This window comes from Camellia sinensis, chromosome 4 (assembly GCF_055761805.1).
Source record: "Camellia sinensis isolate YWXY chromosome 4, ASM5576180v1, whole genome shotgun sequence".
NCBI lineage: Eukaryota > Viridiplantae > Streptophyta > Magnoliopsida > Ericales > Theaceae > Camellia > Camellia sinensis.
This window is the reverse complement of record NC_138964.1, coordinates 220,004,370-220,020,373: the sequence shown is the minus strand read 5'-3', so window position 1 is coordinate 220,020,373 and position 16,004 is coordinate 220,004,370. Positions and strand designations below refer to the sequence as shown.

At 36.5% G+C, this 16,004-nt stretch overlaps 1 protein-coding gene and 1 non-coding gene across 6 annotated transcripts; both read left to right on the top strand.

Annotated features, from left to right (window-relative positions):
- Window positions 1–8,296: 8,296 nt before the first annotated feature.
- Window positions 8,297–13,733, top strand: LOC114314491 (uncharacterized). 5 transcript variants are annotated; one of them, XM_082867611.1, is made up of 9 exons: window positions 8,297–8,461; window positions 8,561–8,585; window positions 8,671–8,758; window positions 8,855–8,921; window positions 9,038–9,203; window positions 9,888–10,005; window positions 10,102–10,254; window positions 12,563–12,603; window positions 12,754–13,733. In XM_082867611.1, exons 2-5 carry the CDS (start codon window positions 8,580–8,582, stop codon window positions 9,189–9,191), a joined length of 315 nt encoding a protein of 104 aa, XP_082723737.1. In that variant the 5' UTR covers window positions 8,297–8,461; window positions 8,561–8,579; the 3' UTR covers window positions 9,192–9,203; window positions 9,888–10,005; window positions 10,102–10,254; window positions 12,563–12,603; window positions 12,754–13,733. The 5 variants fall into 5 exon arrangements, with proteins under 5 accessions (XP_082723737.1, XP_082723736.1, XP_082723734.1 ...); XM_082867610.1 differs by lacking the exon at window positions 12,563–12,603; XM_082867608.1 differs by having other exon boundaries at window positions 12,563–13,733.
- Window positions 12,577–12,641, top strand: LOC114267750 (small nucleolar RNA snoR101). The gene has a single exon (XR_003631049.1). It is a non-coding gene; the product is annotated as a small nucleolar RNA snoR101 (small nucleolar RNA).
- Window positions 13,734–16,004: the final 2,271 nt, after the last annotated feature.

The following is a 16,004-nucleotide window of genomic DNA, read 5'->3' as shown; positions in this document are numbered from 1 at the left end:
GTGGTGTTCAAGGGATTACCCTTATGCTTTCTTTTCTGGATAGTGGGAGTAGGCATTTCTGTAGCCAAATGAATGGCTTTGACTGGGGACTCAGCTGCATATATATAGAAAAGATATATACTGTTATACACCCAAAAAAGAAATTTTAACAAGAAATATTAAGTAAGAAGAAAATAGTTGCTTACCAATGCTCATGGTCACTTCTTTTTTGTTGTCAGGATGCACATTCCAGAGGCATATTTGAGTTTTTTGATTAAAGATTACTGCAGTCATAAGAAGCCACCAGTCTCTGAATCTTGTAGAGAGAAAGGGTGTGACTTTGCAGTAGTAGAAGCTGAATTGATCAAATAGTTCTTGATTGTGGGCTAGAAGGGCCTCCACAACTGTTTGATTTTTGAATTGAATTCTAGCTCCAACTTGCTCATGAATAGTGGGATGAAAATATGGGCAAAAACTGTTTGATAGAGGCCCATTTGCCTAGCCTATTGACAGGGGTTATAGCTTTCAAAACTGCAATTAAAAATTCTGCTAGTTGAAAGGGACCCTCCCACTAAAATGTATCTTGGAGTAAGGATCTGAGCCCAAAAATGCTTTTGTTGTTGTCTCAACTCATCACCTAAGACAGAAGGATCATCATGGACATAGGTGAGTCTAGATGAGGTGTAGTGAAGTTGGTGAAAATGGATGAAAAGCTGAGGATCTCTATCGATAGGTAGTTCATAAAGAAAAGTGAACACCTTAGTGAAAGAGTTAGAGGTGGCTGGTCTAAAGGAAAGAAAAAATTCAGCATAGCTTTGGCATGTGGGGAGAAATGGAGTCTGAGTAGTAGGCCTAATTTCAAGAAAATAAGCATAAAGCCAAGCTTGGAAAAGCCAGAAAAGACCACCACCATTATGATCAATTTCTTTGTCCACTAAAGAAAAGAGACCTCTGTATAAGGTGCCTAGTAAAAAGAGGGCAAGAGCCAATTCTATACCCTCCTGAATACAAGTGGCTAATGCTAGGTATTCTTTAGTGATTTTCAAACCAAGAACACAAAGGAAATGTTGGGAAAACCATAGTAAATAAAAAGTTGTTCTTTCCTCATTTGTGGGTTTAAGGCCAGATTTTTGGTACTTTGTTTGAAATTTCCCATCACAGTGGTCAGTGTCCAACTTGATAGGTGTTTTTGGGGTTAAAAGGGCACTGATTTGTTGACCAGAAAAAGGGAGGCCAGTCAAATGGGCAACATCAAGAATAGTAGGTGACATCATACACTACAGGAAAGAGGGGATATGGTGACGTTTTTTTAACGACGCTTTTTTAAATGTCACTGTTATTAGTATTTAACGGCGTTTTATAAACGCCGCATATTCTATTAGACAAAACGGCACCGTTTGATAATGGGAAAACGCCTCCAAATGCAGTAGCCACACGCGCCTCCTTTTGTAAAACCTTATTTTGAATCAAAACCCTCTCTAAGCATTTCGATCGAAGATTCAGAACTCTCTCTCTCTCTCAACCCTTATACGCACACATCTCTCTCTCCCTCTCAACCCTCTCTAAGCTCCATCGAAGATTCAGATCGAAGCTCCATCGAAGCGATTTCGAAGCTCCATCGAAGATTTAGATCGAAGCTCCATCGAAGCGATTTTGAATCTCCATCGAAGATTCATACCTAAGCTCCATCGAAGATTCAGGTCGAAGCCCCATGAAAGCGATTTCGAAGCTGCACCGGCGAGGTAGCAATCTTCACCATCTCATTTGCAAAGATTCAGAGATTCAGTGATTTCCAGAAGCACAGATCTGAACTCTGACCCCTCGATTACTCACATTTCAAGCTCCGATGGCGGCGAATAGTCTACTTTGTTTCTGAGTGCTCTCTCTCTCTCTCTCTTCTCGGTTTGTTCATGTAGACAAATTGTCCTTTCGTTTGACTGCATTTGTACATGCTATTAGTTGGCTGTAGTTTCTCTCTAGCTCGAAACTTCTGTTTGATTTGGATGTCCCCTGGAGTTGAATATGTACATTTTGAGTTTCTAGGGCTTCTTGAGCTTGTTGAGCTGTGCGGTCTCCTCTCTCTTTCTCTCTCTCTCTCTCCTCTCTCTCGTGAGAAAGTCTGCCGCTTTCCGTCTCATGAAACAAATGGTTAGTTCTTGAAAAAAACTAGAAATCCCCTAGATGTTGATTTGTGATTATGTATCAATTTTAAGCAGAATATAACAATCCCAATCAAACAATCAAACAACAAAGAGACACAACGATTTAACGTGGAAAAAACCACAATTGGACACCTCCAACTGTGATCAAAAAACCACGGGCAACAGCCACAAGACAATCCACTAAGAAGAATTAAAAGAATTACACAGGTATACTCTCAATTACCTAGCGAATCCACAACGCCTAATTGAACCAACCTTTATGTGCCTCTTCCAACCCCATCTTCACCACGGAATTGTCTTTCTGATGAGCCACTCTGGATTCCACCACAGCTTCAGGCTCGAATTCTTCAGAATACATAACTGAAGAACAACACTCTTTTTTGTAGAACAAAACACAACCTTTGATGTACTCTCTTTAGAACATGAGTTGAAGACTCTATCAAAACATCAAAGAAAAACAAACAAAATATCCCCAGATATAAACTTTAAGAACCAAAAAGAAGATCTGGAGGACTTCAATCAATCACTTAGTTTTGGGAGAAAACCAAGTATTTATAGAGAACCAAAAGTAATCCAAGATTGGAAGAAAACAAACTCCTTGAAAAATTCGGATTCTGAGGTTCGCTCGAGCGAAGCTTTTCTGGCTCGAGCGAGCAGTGTATTTTTCATGATTTCTACTAGTGCCTTGGCTCGAGCGACGGATCCATGGCTCGAGCGAGGAATACACTCTTTCAGGTTTTTTGTATGGACGCAATCCTTGGCTCGAGCGTGCATTCCTTGGCTCGAGCGAGACCTAGCTCGAGCGAGAACTCCTTGGCTCGAGCGAGCAACGACGGACATGCAATTTTGAATGCAATTTTGCATTTTGCTTCGGCCGCGAGCTGACCGGGCAGCTCGACCCCCGTAATAATCAGCGAAGTGGCAATCTTGAAAGCATTAACATCACAAACTTCTCTGCATGGTTCGATTCGGGTTTGGATTCGCATCTAATAAACTCATAGCCTCACTGAAATAAAAAGTGCGAAAATAAATACATCTGAAAAGGAGTTTTGTCAAACGGGATTGCCAAGAATAAAAACCTAACAATCTCTCCCTTTGGCAATGCCGTGACAAAACACATCTAACAAATAAAATCCTAATCACCCCAACCCATTACATCCAACAAAAACAAACTTCTTTCTCAAGGTCATGATCTGCAAAACAGTCATTAGTGCCACAATCTCCAAAACAACTATTAGTCCCATAAGAGTATATGAAAAAGCAATAGACATATGACACAGTTATCTTGAAGCAAGAATAGATGAAAACTAAGACTCATGAAAAACACCTCTCAAACAACAAAAGCAAGATCATAAACCAAACAAGCAATGATATGATGATGTAAATATCAGGAGCATGCAAGAAGGAAATAATTAGCAAACAGTGCATAGCAACTGCAAAACAATTAAAGCCAATCTCCCTTTCCAAACCAAAACAAGATGAACCAAACTCCCCCTCACTAACAACAACCACAAGTACTGAAAACAGTGAACAAGAAGAAAACGACAAAAATAATATGGTGGAGCAAGCAAGGAATTTCAGATTTGTACCTTAAAACACATAAGATTATCCAAGAAGCACAATTACTAGTAAACACAATGTGCACAGTCTGTAGAAAATTCCTCATGAAAGAAAGTGATGCATTATGTGAAAAGCATAGATCCCATGATAAAAAGTGTGTGTGTGACTTTTGGAGTTCGACAAACACTAGATTCAATCCTGGTAGTGATATGAAAGCCGGACCTCCGACAAGAGAATCTTAAGCATGAGAAAGAAAAGTCAAACCACTAGGAATCAAGGGGTATTTGGTGAGTAAAGGCGGAGGCTCCCCCTCAATCAATGAATCTTTTCCCTTTTTTTTTCTTTTTTTTTTTTCACATGTTTTTTCTTTCTTTTGCATATTTTGTCTTCTTCTCTTTCTTTTGCTTTTGCTTTTTCTTTTTCTTTTTCTTTTTCTTTTTCTTTTTCTTTTTCTTTTTCTTTTGCACAATCATTGGTGGCTGACACTCTCAAGAGTATGGAAACCGAACCAGAGAAGCATGGATATAATAAGGATGGCCTGGTTGGTGACTCTGAGGTAGCCTTTTCCTCATGGCTAGATTGCAAAGAATTAAGGGGAAAGCCATGGAGATGCAAAAGGATGGTAGGTGGTTAAGAGACTCAACATCACCCATGATATGCTAGTATAGGTCAATTCCTCTAGAAAAGCAAAAGATACAATGCCAGAAGTCCAAAAAAAAATAATCACTAAAGCGGAAGACTCCAAAATTTGCTATTCCAAGAGTGTGTACAGAATGAGACATACTAATCAAAAAACACACACTCCAAAATGAGTAAAGACCACAGAAAGCACACACATATTAACATGTAATGGATATTCTCATCAATTCCAATATGCACCAAAGACCACTCAAAAATTTCAAGCTTGCAAAACCATACTAAGAAAATCTTTTTGGGATTTTTTTTTTTTTTTCAAAAATAAAGCAAGAAAAAATTAACAAGCACACATTTTTTTTTTTTTAATTAAAAACAACACACAAAAACCCAAAAGCTAAAACAAATAAACAAATTAACACAAGTCAAGTTTTCTCACCCAAATCTTTTTGATCTTAACAAAATTAGGTCTAGCGGTCTTGGTAAATGTCGTGGCATTGTGAACACCCTCATGAATCTTGGTATTCTGCCTGGACATGTAAGGTTGTCTCCTAATCCAAAAAGTATTCAAATTCCTACCCTTTTGAGACACTCTCCCATGCAACTTATAACAATAAGGGCGAATATGACCATGCATACCACAATGATGACAAATAAAAACAGGGTGTACCTTTTTTTCTTTTACCTTACCAACTCTAGGAAGTTTAAGAAGTCCATCATTATGTTGAATTTTTTGTTCTCCCTTTCCTTGAGTTCTTTTATGATGAGATGTTGAAGCACTCTGTTTTTGCTCTTTCTTACCACCAAAGCCAATGCCACTCTTGTCACAACTCTTTTGTTGAGATCCAATGATATCCTCCAAAGTCTTTGATCCTTTATTCCAAAGACCAATGGTAGCCATAGCACACTTGAGCTCTTCCTCTTTCTTGATCATTAGTTCTTCCAAAGCAACTTGTGACATCTCAAGAGATTCAATCTTTTCTTCATACATGGCATGGGTTTGCAGCAGCTCATTCCTCTCTGTCTCACAAGTCAACAATTTTCCACAAAGAACTTGTCGATCATCAGCTGCCTTGATGGCATTAATCCTGGCCTCAGAAATCTCTTCCTTAAGTTTGACATTCTCACTTTCACATGCTTTGAGTTTCTTTGTGAGTTTGTCATTCAACTTGAATAAGTTAAGAGACTCCTTGTACAACTTTTCATAAGCTTCCTCAAGCTCTTCATGATCACTCTCTGAGGATTCATTATCAGTGGTGTTCTCAACTGACATCTTCGGAGACTCTGTTTGTCCTACAGTTTCAGAAGCCGCCATGAAAGCAAGGAATTGCTTATGTCCCTCTTCGCCTTGATCATCGTTGTCATTGTCATCGTCATCAGATTCTGACTCATCATCCCAAGTGACAGCAAGGGATTTTTTCTTCCTCAAACGAGTGGGGCATTCTGAAGCAAAGTGGCCAAATCCTTGGCATTCATAGCATTGGACGCTTTCAGAGTTCCCTTGTATCTTTCCTTTCTCCTTCTTGGCTATAGGACTAATTTTGAGTTTATCTTTGCCTTTGGATTTATGAGTATGAGTAGATTCCAAAAGATTAGGATTCTTTTTCAAAAAAGATTTTTTAAATTGTTTAACAAAAGCAGCCATAATCTTGGAATCTATCTCACAATCCTCATCAGAATCCTCTCTAACTTTATGAGCACTACTAAAAGCAATATCTTTTTGTTTCTGTTTGAAATTCCTATGTGCCTCATAAGTTTGGAGATTTCCAACCAACTGATCCAGCTTGAGGTTGTCAACATCTTGAGCCTCCTCAATAGCCGTAACTTTTGGTTGGAACCGCTCGGGCAAGGATCTCAAAATTTTCCCCACAATTTTGGATTCTGGAATTTTTTCACCTAAATTGAAGCTGGAATTAACAATGTCACTCAACTTCGCATAAAATTCATCAAAGGTCTCACTATCTTTCATAGAAAGGTTTTCGAAACTAGATGTGAGCCTTTGAAGTTTTGAGCGTTTAACAGAAGGAGTGCCCTCATGAATAGTTTGTAAGATATCCCAAGCCTCTTTTGCGACTTCACAATTACAAATACGACTAAATTCTTCAGGTGTGACAGCGCAAAAGAGAGAATTGATAGCCTTACTATTCCAGCTACTATTTTGGTAATCAGTTGTGTGCCACTTATCAATTGGTTTGGGGATTGTAACTCCATCAACGGTAATTGTTGGTTCAGTCCACCCATTCATGACGGATTGCCAAACTTTTTCATCAATAGATTTTAAAAAAGATCTCATCCGAGCTTTCCAAAAAGAATAATTGGATCCGTCAAGTAGGGGTGGTCGGACCATAGAATTTCCCTCACGAATTGAATCCATTATCACAAATCAAACAAGATCTCGTTCTAAAAAAATTTTTTTTTTTTTTAAAAAAAAAAAAAAATAGAACGACCTGCTCTGATACCAATTGAAAAAAACTAGAAATCCCCTAGATGTTGATTTGTGATTATGTATCAATTTTAAGCAGAATATAACAATCCCAATCAAACAATCAAACAACAAAGAGACACAACGATTTAACGTGGAAAAAACCACAATTGGACACCTCCAACTGTGATCAAAAAACCACGGGCAACAGCCACAAGACAATCCACTAAGAAGAATTAAAGGAATTACACAGGTATACTCTCAATTACCTAGCGAATCCACAACGCCTAATTGAACCAACCTTTATGTGCCTCTTCCAACCCCATCTTCACCACGGAATTGTCTTTCTGATGAGCCATTCTGGATTCCACCACAGCTTCAGGCTCGAATTCTTCAGAATACACAACTGAAGAACAACACTCTCTTTTGTAGAACAAAACACAACCTTTGATGTACTCTCTTTAGAACATGAGTTGAAGACTCTATCAAAACATCAAAGAAAAACAAACAAAATATCCCCAGATATAAACTTTAAGAATCAAAAAGAAGATCTGGAGGACTTCAATCAATCACTTAGTTTTGGGAGAAAACCAAGTATTTATAGAGAACCAAAAGTAATCCAAGATTGGAAGAAAACAAACTCCTTGAAAAATCCGGATTCTGAGGTTCGCTCGAGCGAATCTTTTCTGGCTCGAGCGAGCAGTGTATTTTTCATGATTTCTACTAGTGCCTTGGCTCGAGCGACGGATCCTTGGCTCGAGCGAGGAATACACTCTTTCAGGTTTTTTGTATGGACGCAATCCTTGGCTCGAGCGTGCATTCCTTGGCTCGAGCGAGACCTAGCTCGAGCGAGAACTCCTTGGCTCGAGCGAGCAACGACGGACATGCAATTTTGAATGCAATTTTGCATTTTGCTTCGGCCGCGAGCTGACCGGGCAGCTCGACCCCCGTAATAATCAGCGAAGTGGCAATCTTGAAAGCATTAACATCACAAACTTCTCTGCATGGTTCGATTCGGGTTTGGATTCGCATCTAATAAACTCATAGCCTCACTGAAATAAAAAGTGCGAAAATAAATACATCTGAAAAGGAGTTTTATCAAACGGGGTTGCCAAGAATAAAAACCTAACAGTTCTCTCTCTCTCTCTCTCTCTCTCTATATATATATATATAGCCAGTATAAGATTACCAAAAAAAAATAAAAAAAATATTTGAAATTTCAGAACACAGTTGCTTCAGCTCAGGTTTGAATCTGTATGTATGTGTAATGTGTGTGTTCGATGAATTTTGATGGTGTGGAGATGGAATTGTGTTGTAGGGGTGGGAAGAAGGCGAAGGGCTTGGGAAAGAGAAGCAAGGAATCAAAGGATATGTCAGGGTTAAGGACAAACAGAACAGAACACTGCAGGTTCTTTTTTTGCTCTGATTTTTGTTTATTTATCAAATTCATCCTCTATTTTGTTGCGTAGAACAGAGAGTTCTTTTACTTTTATTTTCTTAATTGTGTTATGAATCAAAGGAGCTAATAAGGTTAAATTTGTTGTGGGATGAGTCTTTCATTTATTAGAAGAATAAGAACAGTTCAAGACATATAGAGCAGTTTGACAGTTTAAAAATTACAATAGGTATTGGTGTAGATGAACCCAAAAATAATTGGGCGTTTGATACATCACAGTTTGACAACATCCTAAAGAGATTGAAAGTGGTAATTCTTACATTTATCTTTGAATTAGATTTAATAAGCTTTAAAAAAAAATTGTTCTTATGTTTTTCTGTCTGTAAATCTTTCTTTTTATTTTTGCAGCAAGCAGCAGAAATCAAGGATGAAGGTACATCAAGATGAAAATGAATTTAGATTGCACTTAACAATATCATGATAGTTTGTTGTGGATCCTCTTTGTATGCATCTTGCAGCTGTTGAAAAGGATGATGTTCAAGATGTTGATACTGATGCCACCACAGAGACTAATACAGTTGTCAAGTCTACTCGGCCCCAAGGAAGGTCAATATGGTTGCCCACATCATTGCTAGATCATTTTTTTTTTTTTTGAAATTTATTTACTTGTTTATTTTTGTTTCCTTCTTTAATAATCACCAGGTATAAGAAAAGAGAGAGAGGGAAACTTGTCCATGCATATTCTTCCGAGGATCTTGGAGGAATACTTGTGAGTTACTAACCTTTGTAATTTAGGCCCTTCTGTTTTCATTTTATAGAGTTGATTGAAAAAATTTCGGAGCTCTTTTCTTCACTCTCATGAATGTATTGTTTAACGGGTTGCAGCCCAATCCAGAACCCCGAATTCATGCACCTACAGTTGAGAAAGTCCTTCTCAAGTCTAGAGGCTTCTTCACGGATGACTACATGTTTTGGGTTTATGTTGGAGCACTCTTGGGGTTTTCTCTTCTCTTCAACATTTTATTTATTGCAGCATTGACTTTTTTGAACCGTAAGCTATCTCATCTTGTCATTTGGTTCAGATATTTTTATTTGAAAATGGATTTCCTTCGTTGGAAGTACATTTCCAGGCTTAACAACCCTGTTTTCTGGATGTTCTACATCAGCTCTTAGTGATTCAAAATCTATAGTCTTGGCTTAATCTCTGTTTCCTGGTGATGAGGATGTATGTAATTGCTCTCTTACAACATGGACGAACCCTAGAAACTATTGATTTTACTTGGTTTGTTTTGGTAGAAATATTTTATTTTTTTAAAAATGTTTTCTATAATTTTTTACATCTGGTACAATAGAAAATGAAGAAAAAAAAATTGAGTTGATCTGGACAGAAAACGTTTTTCACTTTTTAGGTTAGAGTCTTACCACCACCCAACCACCACCCAACCACCACCACGACCGCACAACCATCAGCATCAATGCTACCACCCATGTTGCTTCTGTCACCATCATCACAATCACACCATTATCACAAACCACTAGTTATCACTTTTTGCAACAAACATTTTTCTTGGAAAATATTAGAACATTAGGACACCCTTAGGAAAATACATCGGGTGTCGCTATGCAGTTCTCTTGCGAGAAAGGACTTCCTCACTAACTTTTTATTTATTTAATTTTTTTTCCCATACTAGATTTCTTTGGGTGATTATAATTTCATTGTTTGGAGGTTTTGCAGACTAAGAGCCAACGCTGGTGCACTTACCAATTTCGAGGTGCTTGATTTTCTACGATCTAGAGGGGCTGCAAAGGATCCCTCATGGATTATTGTTCCCATAGCACCATCAGAATTCAAGGTTGGATATGCTTACATGCTAAAATCCTACTTGTGATGTTATTGGGAAAATTGATGGATATCTTCACATTGTTTTGTTAATTTGATTGTGTTTTAGGTTTGTGATTATTTAGAGAAAAGTGTTGCTTGTATTCAAACAAGGGAAATCATTAAGGAATTTGTGAAAAAATGTAAATGGTACAAGCTAGCAGAAGCTGAGATTCTGAACATCATCAACATTAGACCGTGTTCTGTGGTTGAAATCGACCAGGTAATTCTTATTGAATGCTGTTGCAATTTGTTTTTTCTTGAACTCTCCATGCTCCAACTCCACTGTGCCAAAAGATGTACTTAATGTCTCCTAGTTATTGCTTTAAATGTTACTTCCTAAGAAGCATAGACACTTCTGTGGAGGAGGCGTGTTGTGCCGGACATTGACATTCTACGGGCACTCCTTAGAATGTGTTCAACATTTTTCAATGTGTCTTTATAAAAATTTCAAATCATAATATTAGACACTTTACTAGCACTTCTTCAACACTACCTATGTGATTAATCTTTCAATAATAACAATGTTCAACATTGTTTGGAAATTGAAATGCAACTTGTGGACTCTAAATATGTTTTGAAACATTTATAAGATGAATATATCATATGTATTTCAATGTTCTATAATTGTTTTATATTCTTTAAAATACCATTGTTCTGAGAATTTTTTTTTTTAAATAATGATTTTAGTTATAGAATATATGACTTTTTAATTTTAAATAGTGTTATAAATTTATTATATGCAAAATATATGAATAGTTTATTCAAAGTTTTTAATGTGTTCCAGACATATCATGTATTCTTGAAAATCACCATGTCTGTGTGTCTGTGTTTGTGCTACTTAGGTTACTGCCCCATTAGCTAATTTCCTATAGGAAAAACATGTGATTGGTAGAACATATGTTCTTAAAGAATTGTGAAAATCATATTTTATTGTACCACCATAGCCAGGATATCAAGGTTACTTCAATCAAGGGTACCCTCCTCCACCACCACCACCCCCTCAACCCTAGCCTTACCAGTTGTACCATTGTGAGCATTACCAATACCAAAATCAGAGCGGTTGTACCTCATTCCTCCAAGGCTGGTATGTCATATCTCTCCCTACTCTTTTTCATTTCGTTTCCTTTCCTTTCCTATTCTGAGGTGTCAATGTCCTAGGATTCTCTTTTTCAGTTATCGATCACGTGTGATAGGGATTTTTCTATTTTTTTTTCATCGAAACCTTTTCTCATTAGCCATATTGATAAAGTAAGTTACGTTAAGCATTCAATTTAATGCTTGTTCATTTTAGTTTTAGCAGGGGAATCAAAACAAAACTTGATCTAATCAATCTCTGAATTTATCATAATTCTAGATTCATTCATCCTGAGATGGTACAAGGTTTTTTTTTTCTTTTTCCTGTATTGCTCCATTGCATGACGATTATTGGCAGTTCCACTGGAAAGTAGTAGAACAATTAAAGGTACAAAAATCCATATTTATGTTAAGAGGGCTGCTCTGGACGGATGAGATGAGATGATGTCAAGTGCTTCAGGAGGATTGATTTTTCAATTTCTGTCATGTTGAAAATCTCCTAGCACATTATCAGTTTCTACATTTCCAGATGAATAAACTATTTGTGCTTGGAATGCATGAGAATGGCAGTGGAGAACTTAACTAGGTGACCTGCCCCAACCCAACACATATCTATTTACATATATAGTTATGGTCTGGTCAATATTACTTTTTCAGAACCAGGATTGGCTCATGGTCTGGGCTGTGATGTGGATGCTTTGTGGGTTTTCGTTTCTACTGTTGAATAGCTTGCTTGCTTGTATCCCTGATGTGTCCTAGTGATTGTTATTAAATAGTTTTCCCTTTTTATTCTTCTCTTTTTGATTCCTTTTAAAAATCTCATGTATACTCGAACCTCTTTGCTCCCCCCTCTATCATTTAAATGGAAATATAATTTTTCAAACAATATTAGGAAAAATTACCTTTAGGTTCTTTATGTTCATAATTTACAAGTGAAATCTTGTAGTCAATCTGTGTTCAGTGTCAATTTTATCATCTTGATGGAATCTTTATTGAGCATTTACTTAAGTTTATCTTGGCATCCTTTTTTTCTCATTCCAATGTTTTGTATTTTTTTTCTTAACACTTGACAGTGACTTGGCATAATTTTCCATTTAATACTTTTTCAGCCACATTTACGTTTACGCGTCACATGCCGCGTCTCTAGAACTAATTTATGTGTAGCAGATGCTGTCACCAAACTGTAGAATTTTAATAAATTTACAAACATAGGTGCATTGTTATTTCACTTGCTTTTCTGTCATTTGGTATAACTTTAATCACTATCTCTCTCAAGCACACACGCTACACGTGTATGTAAATATGTTTGTATTTATCTATTTTTATTTATATTTTCAATATATAGATGGGTTTCATTGTTTATGCAAGTGTGATGCATATATTTGTGTAAAAATAATTATATAATTCTTGTCACTATGCTTCTTTATTTATTTCTCTGGTATGTTGGTGCAAAGACTCTGCATATGATGGCTTACACTTGATCTCTGAACTTCAGGTAAATTTTCCTGTTGAGAATTCTTAACCACTGATGCCATTGTCTTTACACATCTTATTTATGCAATTTTGTTGTTTTTCCATTTACTTATATAAGTTATAACATTGGTTGTCATCTTAAAACCTCATGGGTAGTTATCTTATTTTTCAGATGCAAGTGATGATGTGGAGGAGAGCATAATGTGGCTTCGTTTCTCCATATTAGAGGCTTGTCCACATTGTTTGAGTTTCACTTGTCAAACATTTCAAACTTTCAGGACTAGGGCAGTGTCACATGAACTGTGAATCAAGTGAATCTGTTTTCAATTGTATGGTGTAGGATATTTCCTCGGTGTTCATTTTTGGGTAGTGTTTGCTTGTTATTTGGCAAACACACATAGAATTGCTTTGATTGTTTGGTTGTCTAAAGTTGTTTGTCTAGATCTAATGAAACAATGTTTCACTTCACTCTAGTGATTCACTTTTTTATCGTAGATTTATACTGCTGCTAATGATTATCTGCCAGATTGATTAATTTTAATGCTGTAGAAAAAATGTGGCAGACTCATTCCAAATGTTAATGTGAATGTTAAACCATGTTATGTAACCATGAAGTGATTCAATTTCCATGGGATGTTTAAATGACTAGTTAGCGTCAGGTACTTTGACTTTCCTTCCATTTTTTTTAGTCTTTATTTCTTTCTTTTTAGCATTTTGGGTTAGAAGGTGTCTTAAATTAAGCAAAACTGACATTGTTTTTGAAATTAATTTTCTTTATAGGTATTTAGTGCTTCTTGGTATGTGAAAATCTTCTTGTTAGTGCTTCTTCAAGTTTTAATTACTGTTTATAAGTATTGGGTACAAATTTTCAATTTGTGTTTATTTTGGTGAATCTGATTGCAGTTTATGTTCTAATGCAGGCATGTAGACCAGTGAAGACTACAACTTTTATGCTAAGACATGATTTTTGGATATATGTTAGTTTGTGGTTAATATTAAGACATGATTTTTGGATATATGTTAGTTTGTGGTTAATATTAAGACATGATTTTTGGATATATGTTAGTTTGTGGTTAATGTTAAAACATGATTTTTGGATTTTGGATATGTCAATTTTGTGGGTAATGGTGATTGGATATTAATTAAATGAGAAAATGAATTAATGCTTCATTACAGCTATTTGAATGGGAGTTATTATTTTATATTAGTGTTATTATAAGTATTTTTTTAGTTCAATCAAATAAAATTAGCACAATTTCAATCCAAAAAAAAAAAGAGAGGATATGACGGCGTTTCTACAAACGCCTCTTAAACCCTGCATACCAACGGTCATATTTTTTAAAAAAGATACAACAGCGTTTTTTCAAAACGTCGCTAAATATCGTCAGTGACGTCAGCGTGGTCTGAGTAGGACATTTGGCGGCGTTTTCAAAAACGCCGCCTATACTAATATCATGACCTTTTTAAAATGTCATAAAGCTATAGCGACGGCCGCGTCCTCGGCGTTTGATATTAAGTGTCGCAAAAAGAATTGGCGGCGTTTTTGACATTTATAGCGGCGTTTTTTAAACGCCACTAAAAATTGAATTTCCTACAGTGATACCACATTTTAGAATAAGGGAATTACATGATGAAGACCAAAAACATGTAGCAGCACTAATGGCCCATTTGTCCATATCTAGAGAGAAAGTTGATAACCTGATAACATCGTAAATACCTAAAGCTCTCTAGAGATCAATATCGTATATCATCATTCGTTGGACCCATCGTTTCCAGTCTGGATTAGGTCTTTGCCATGTGCGTAGAGGATTAGAGCTGGAATCCCAATGGTTCCATGACAGCTTTGCTTTGTTGAAGAGTAATGTTTCAGTGTCTGCAATAGGATAGTATTGGGTAAGCTCATCAGGAATGATTGCATTGAAAGTAGGGCCCAGTTCTCCTTCTGCAGAATTGTCATGGCGTGGGATAATGCAGCTATTAAAGATGTTTTGACGCAGTAGCTGCTGAAAATCTATTGGAAAGCGTTGTACAGGTGATGACTCAGTTTGTTTCTTTTCTTTGACCTGACCTCGTTTGGGTGCCATTAAAGAGTGTGAGCAGAAGGGTTTTTCGAAGTCAAAATGTTGAAGAAGCAAATAGCAGAGAGAGATAGAGAATAGTGAAATGGTGATTTGAATTATGGCATTCAAATAGCTTGTAGTGGGCCTTTTAAAGTTTGGGCTTTATTTGATAGTTTGATCGGTTGGGCTTACTCGAAGTTCTGGGAAATTATGTTGGACTAATTCTTAGCATTTGGGCCTTATTACAAATTATAGATAAACAACCCAAATATTTAAATATCCAACTTTATTTCTTTTAAATAATCATTCAAGGCAAAAACTCCTTTTTGTCTTGAATGAGAGGGGCATTGTTGACACTAAAAAAATGTATATTCTCTGTCGATTGTATGTATCAAATGTAGAGAATTGGTCCAGCGAATGTTAGGTTTAAAGACCACGAGTTTCCACAAGTTTACAAGTGAAAAGCGAGTGAATATGAAGCCTAGAATACAAAGCAAGTGACAAAAAGGAAATAGTCAAAGAGACAGACGTGGCAGTTGTAGTTTTCCTGTCGATTCGTCTAATAATGAAGTGGAATGTGGCTAAACATGGCCCAGGCGTCAAGCCATAAAGTTAGTATGCAAGGCATACAGGATACGTGTTATGTTCCCTAGAAGGAGAAAAACTGCAACAGAGAAGCAGTTACTGGCAATTGCAGAGATCATGGGCATTGAAGTGGAGGTAGTTGGCTATATGATAGGACACATGGCAGCAGAGCAGCAGTGGAGTTTGAAGACCAGCAATATAAAAGCTGAGAATTCGAAGTTAATGAGGATCTTAAAACAAATTTGCAACCCTTATAGCATTAGGAGTAACTTAATTTAGTTAGTTCTTACTTAGGAGTAGTCTATCCGTAGTTCAGTTTTTGTAACTAAGAATTCCCTGTCGATTGTCATGTTCATTGAATTGGAAGTTTAATTTTACTGATTAAATTCCAAGTTTGTTTGTTCAACAATTGATTTTCAGTTTATTTCTTCTTGTTTCTTTGCATTACAGCCTCTAAAGAAGTCCTTGAATCTGTCAAGGCATAGCACTACAACATTTTCTTAGTTTAGTGACATTTGAAAGTGCCACAAAACTATTGGTTTAATGACATTTTTTAGTCTTGTAGCATTTTGAACAAGTGTCATTTGTATCTGTGTCACGATAGATACTTGCAAATGCCACTACACCATTATGACTAAAAACTTTCAATGACATTTTGATGTCATGGTAGATATTATTTGTGGCACTATCAAGCGCCATTAAAAAAAGAGTTAGTAACACTTATAAGTGTCATTACACCATTAAGACTAAAACCTTTCAATGACACTTTAATGTCATG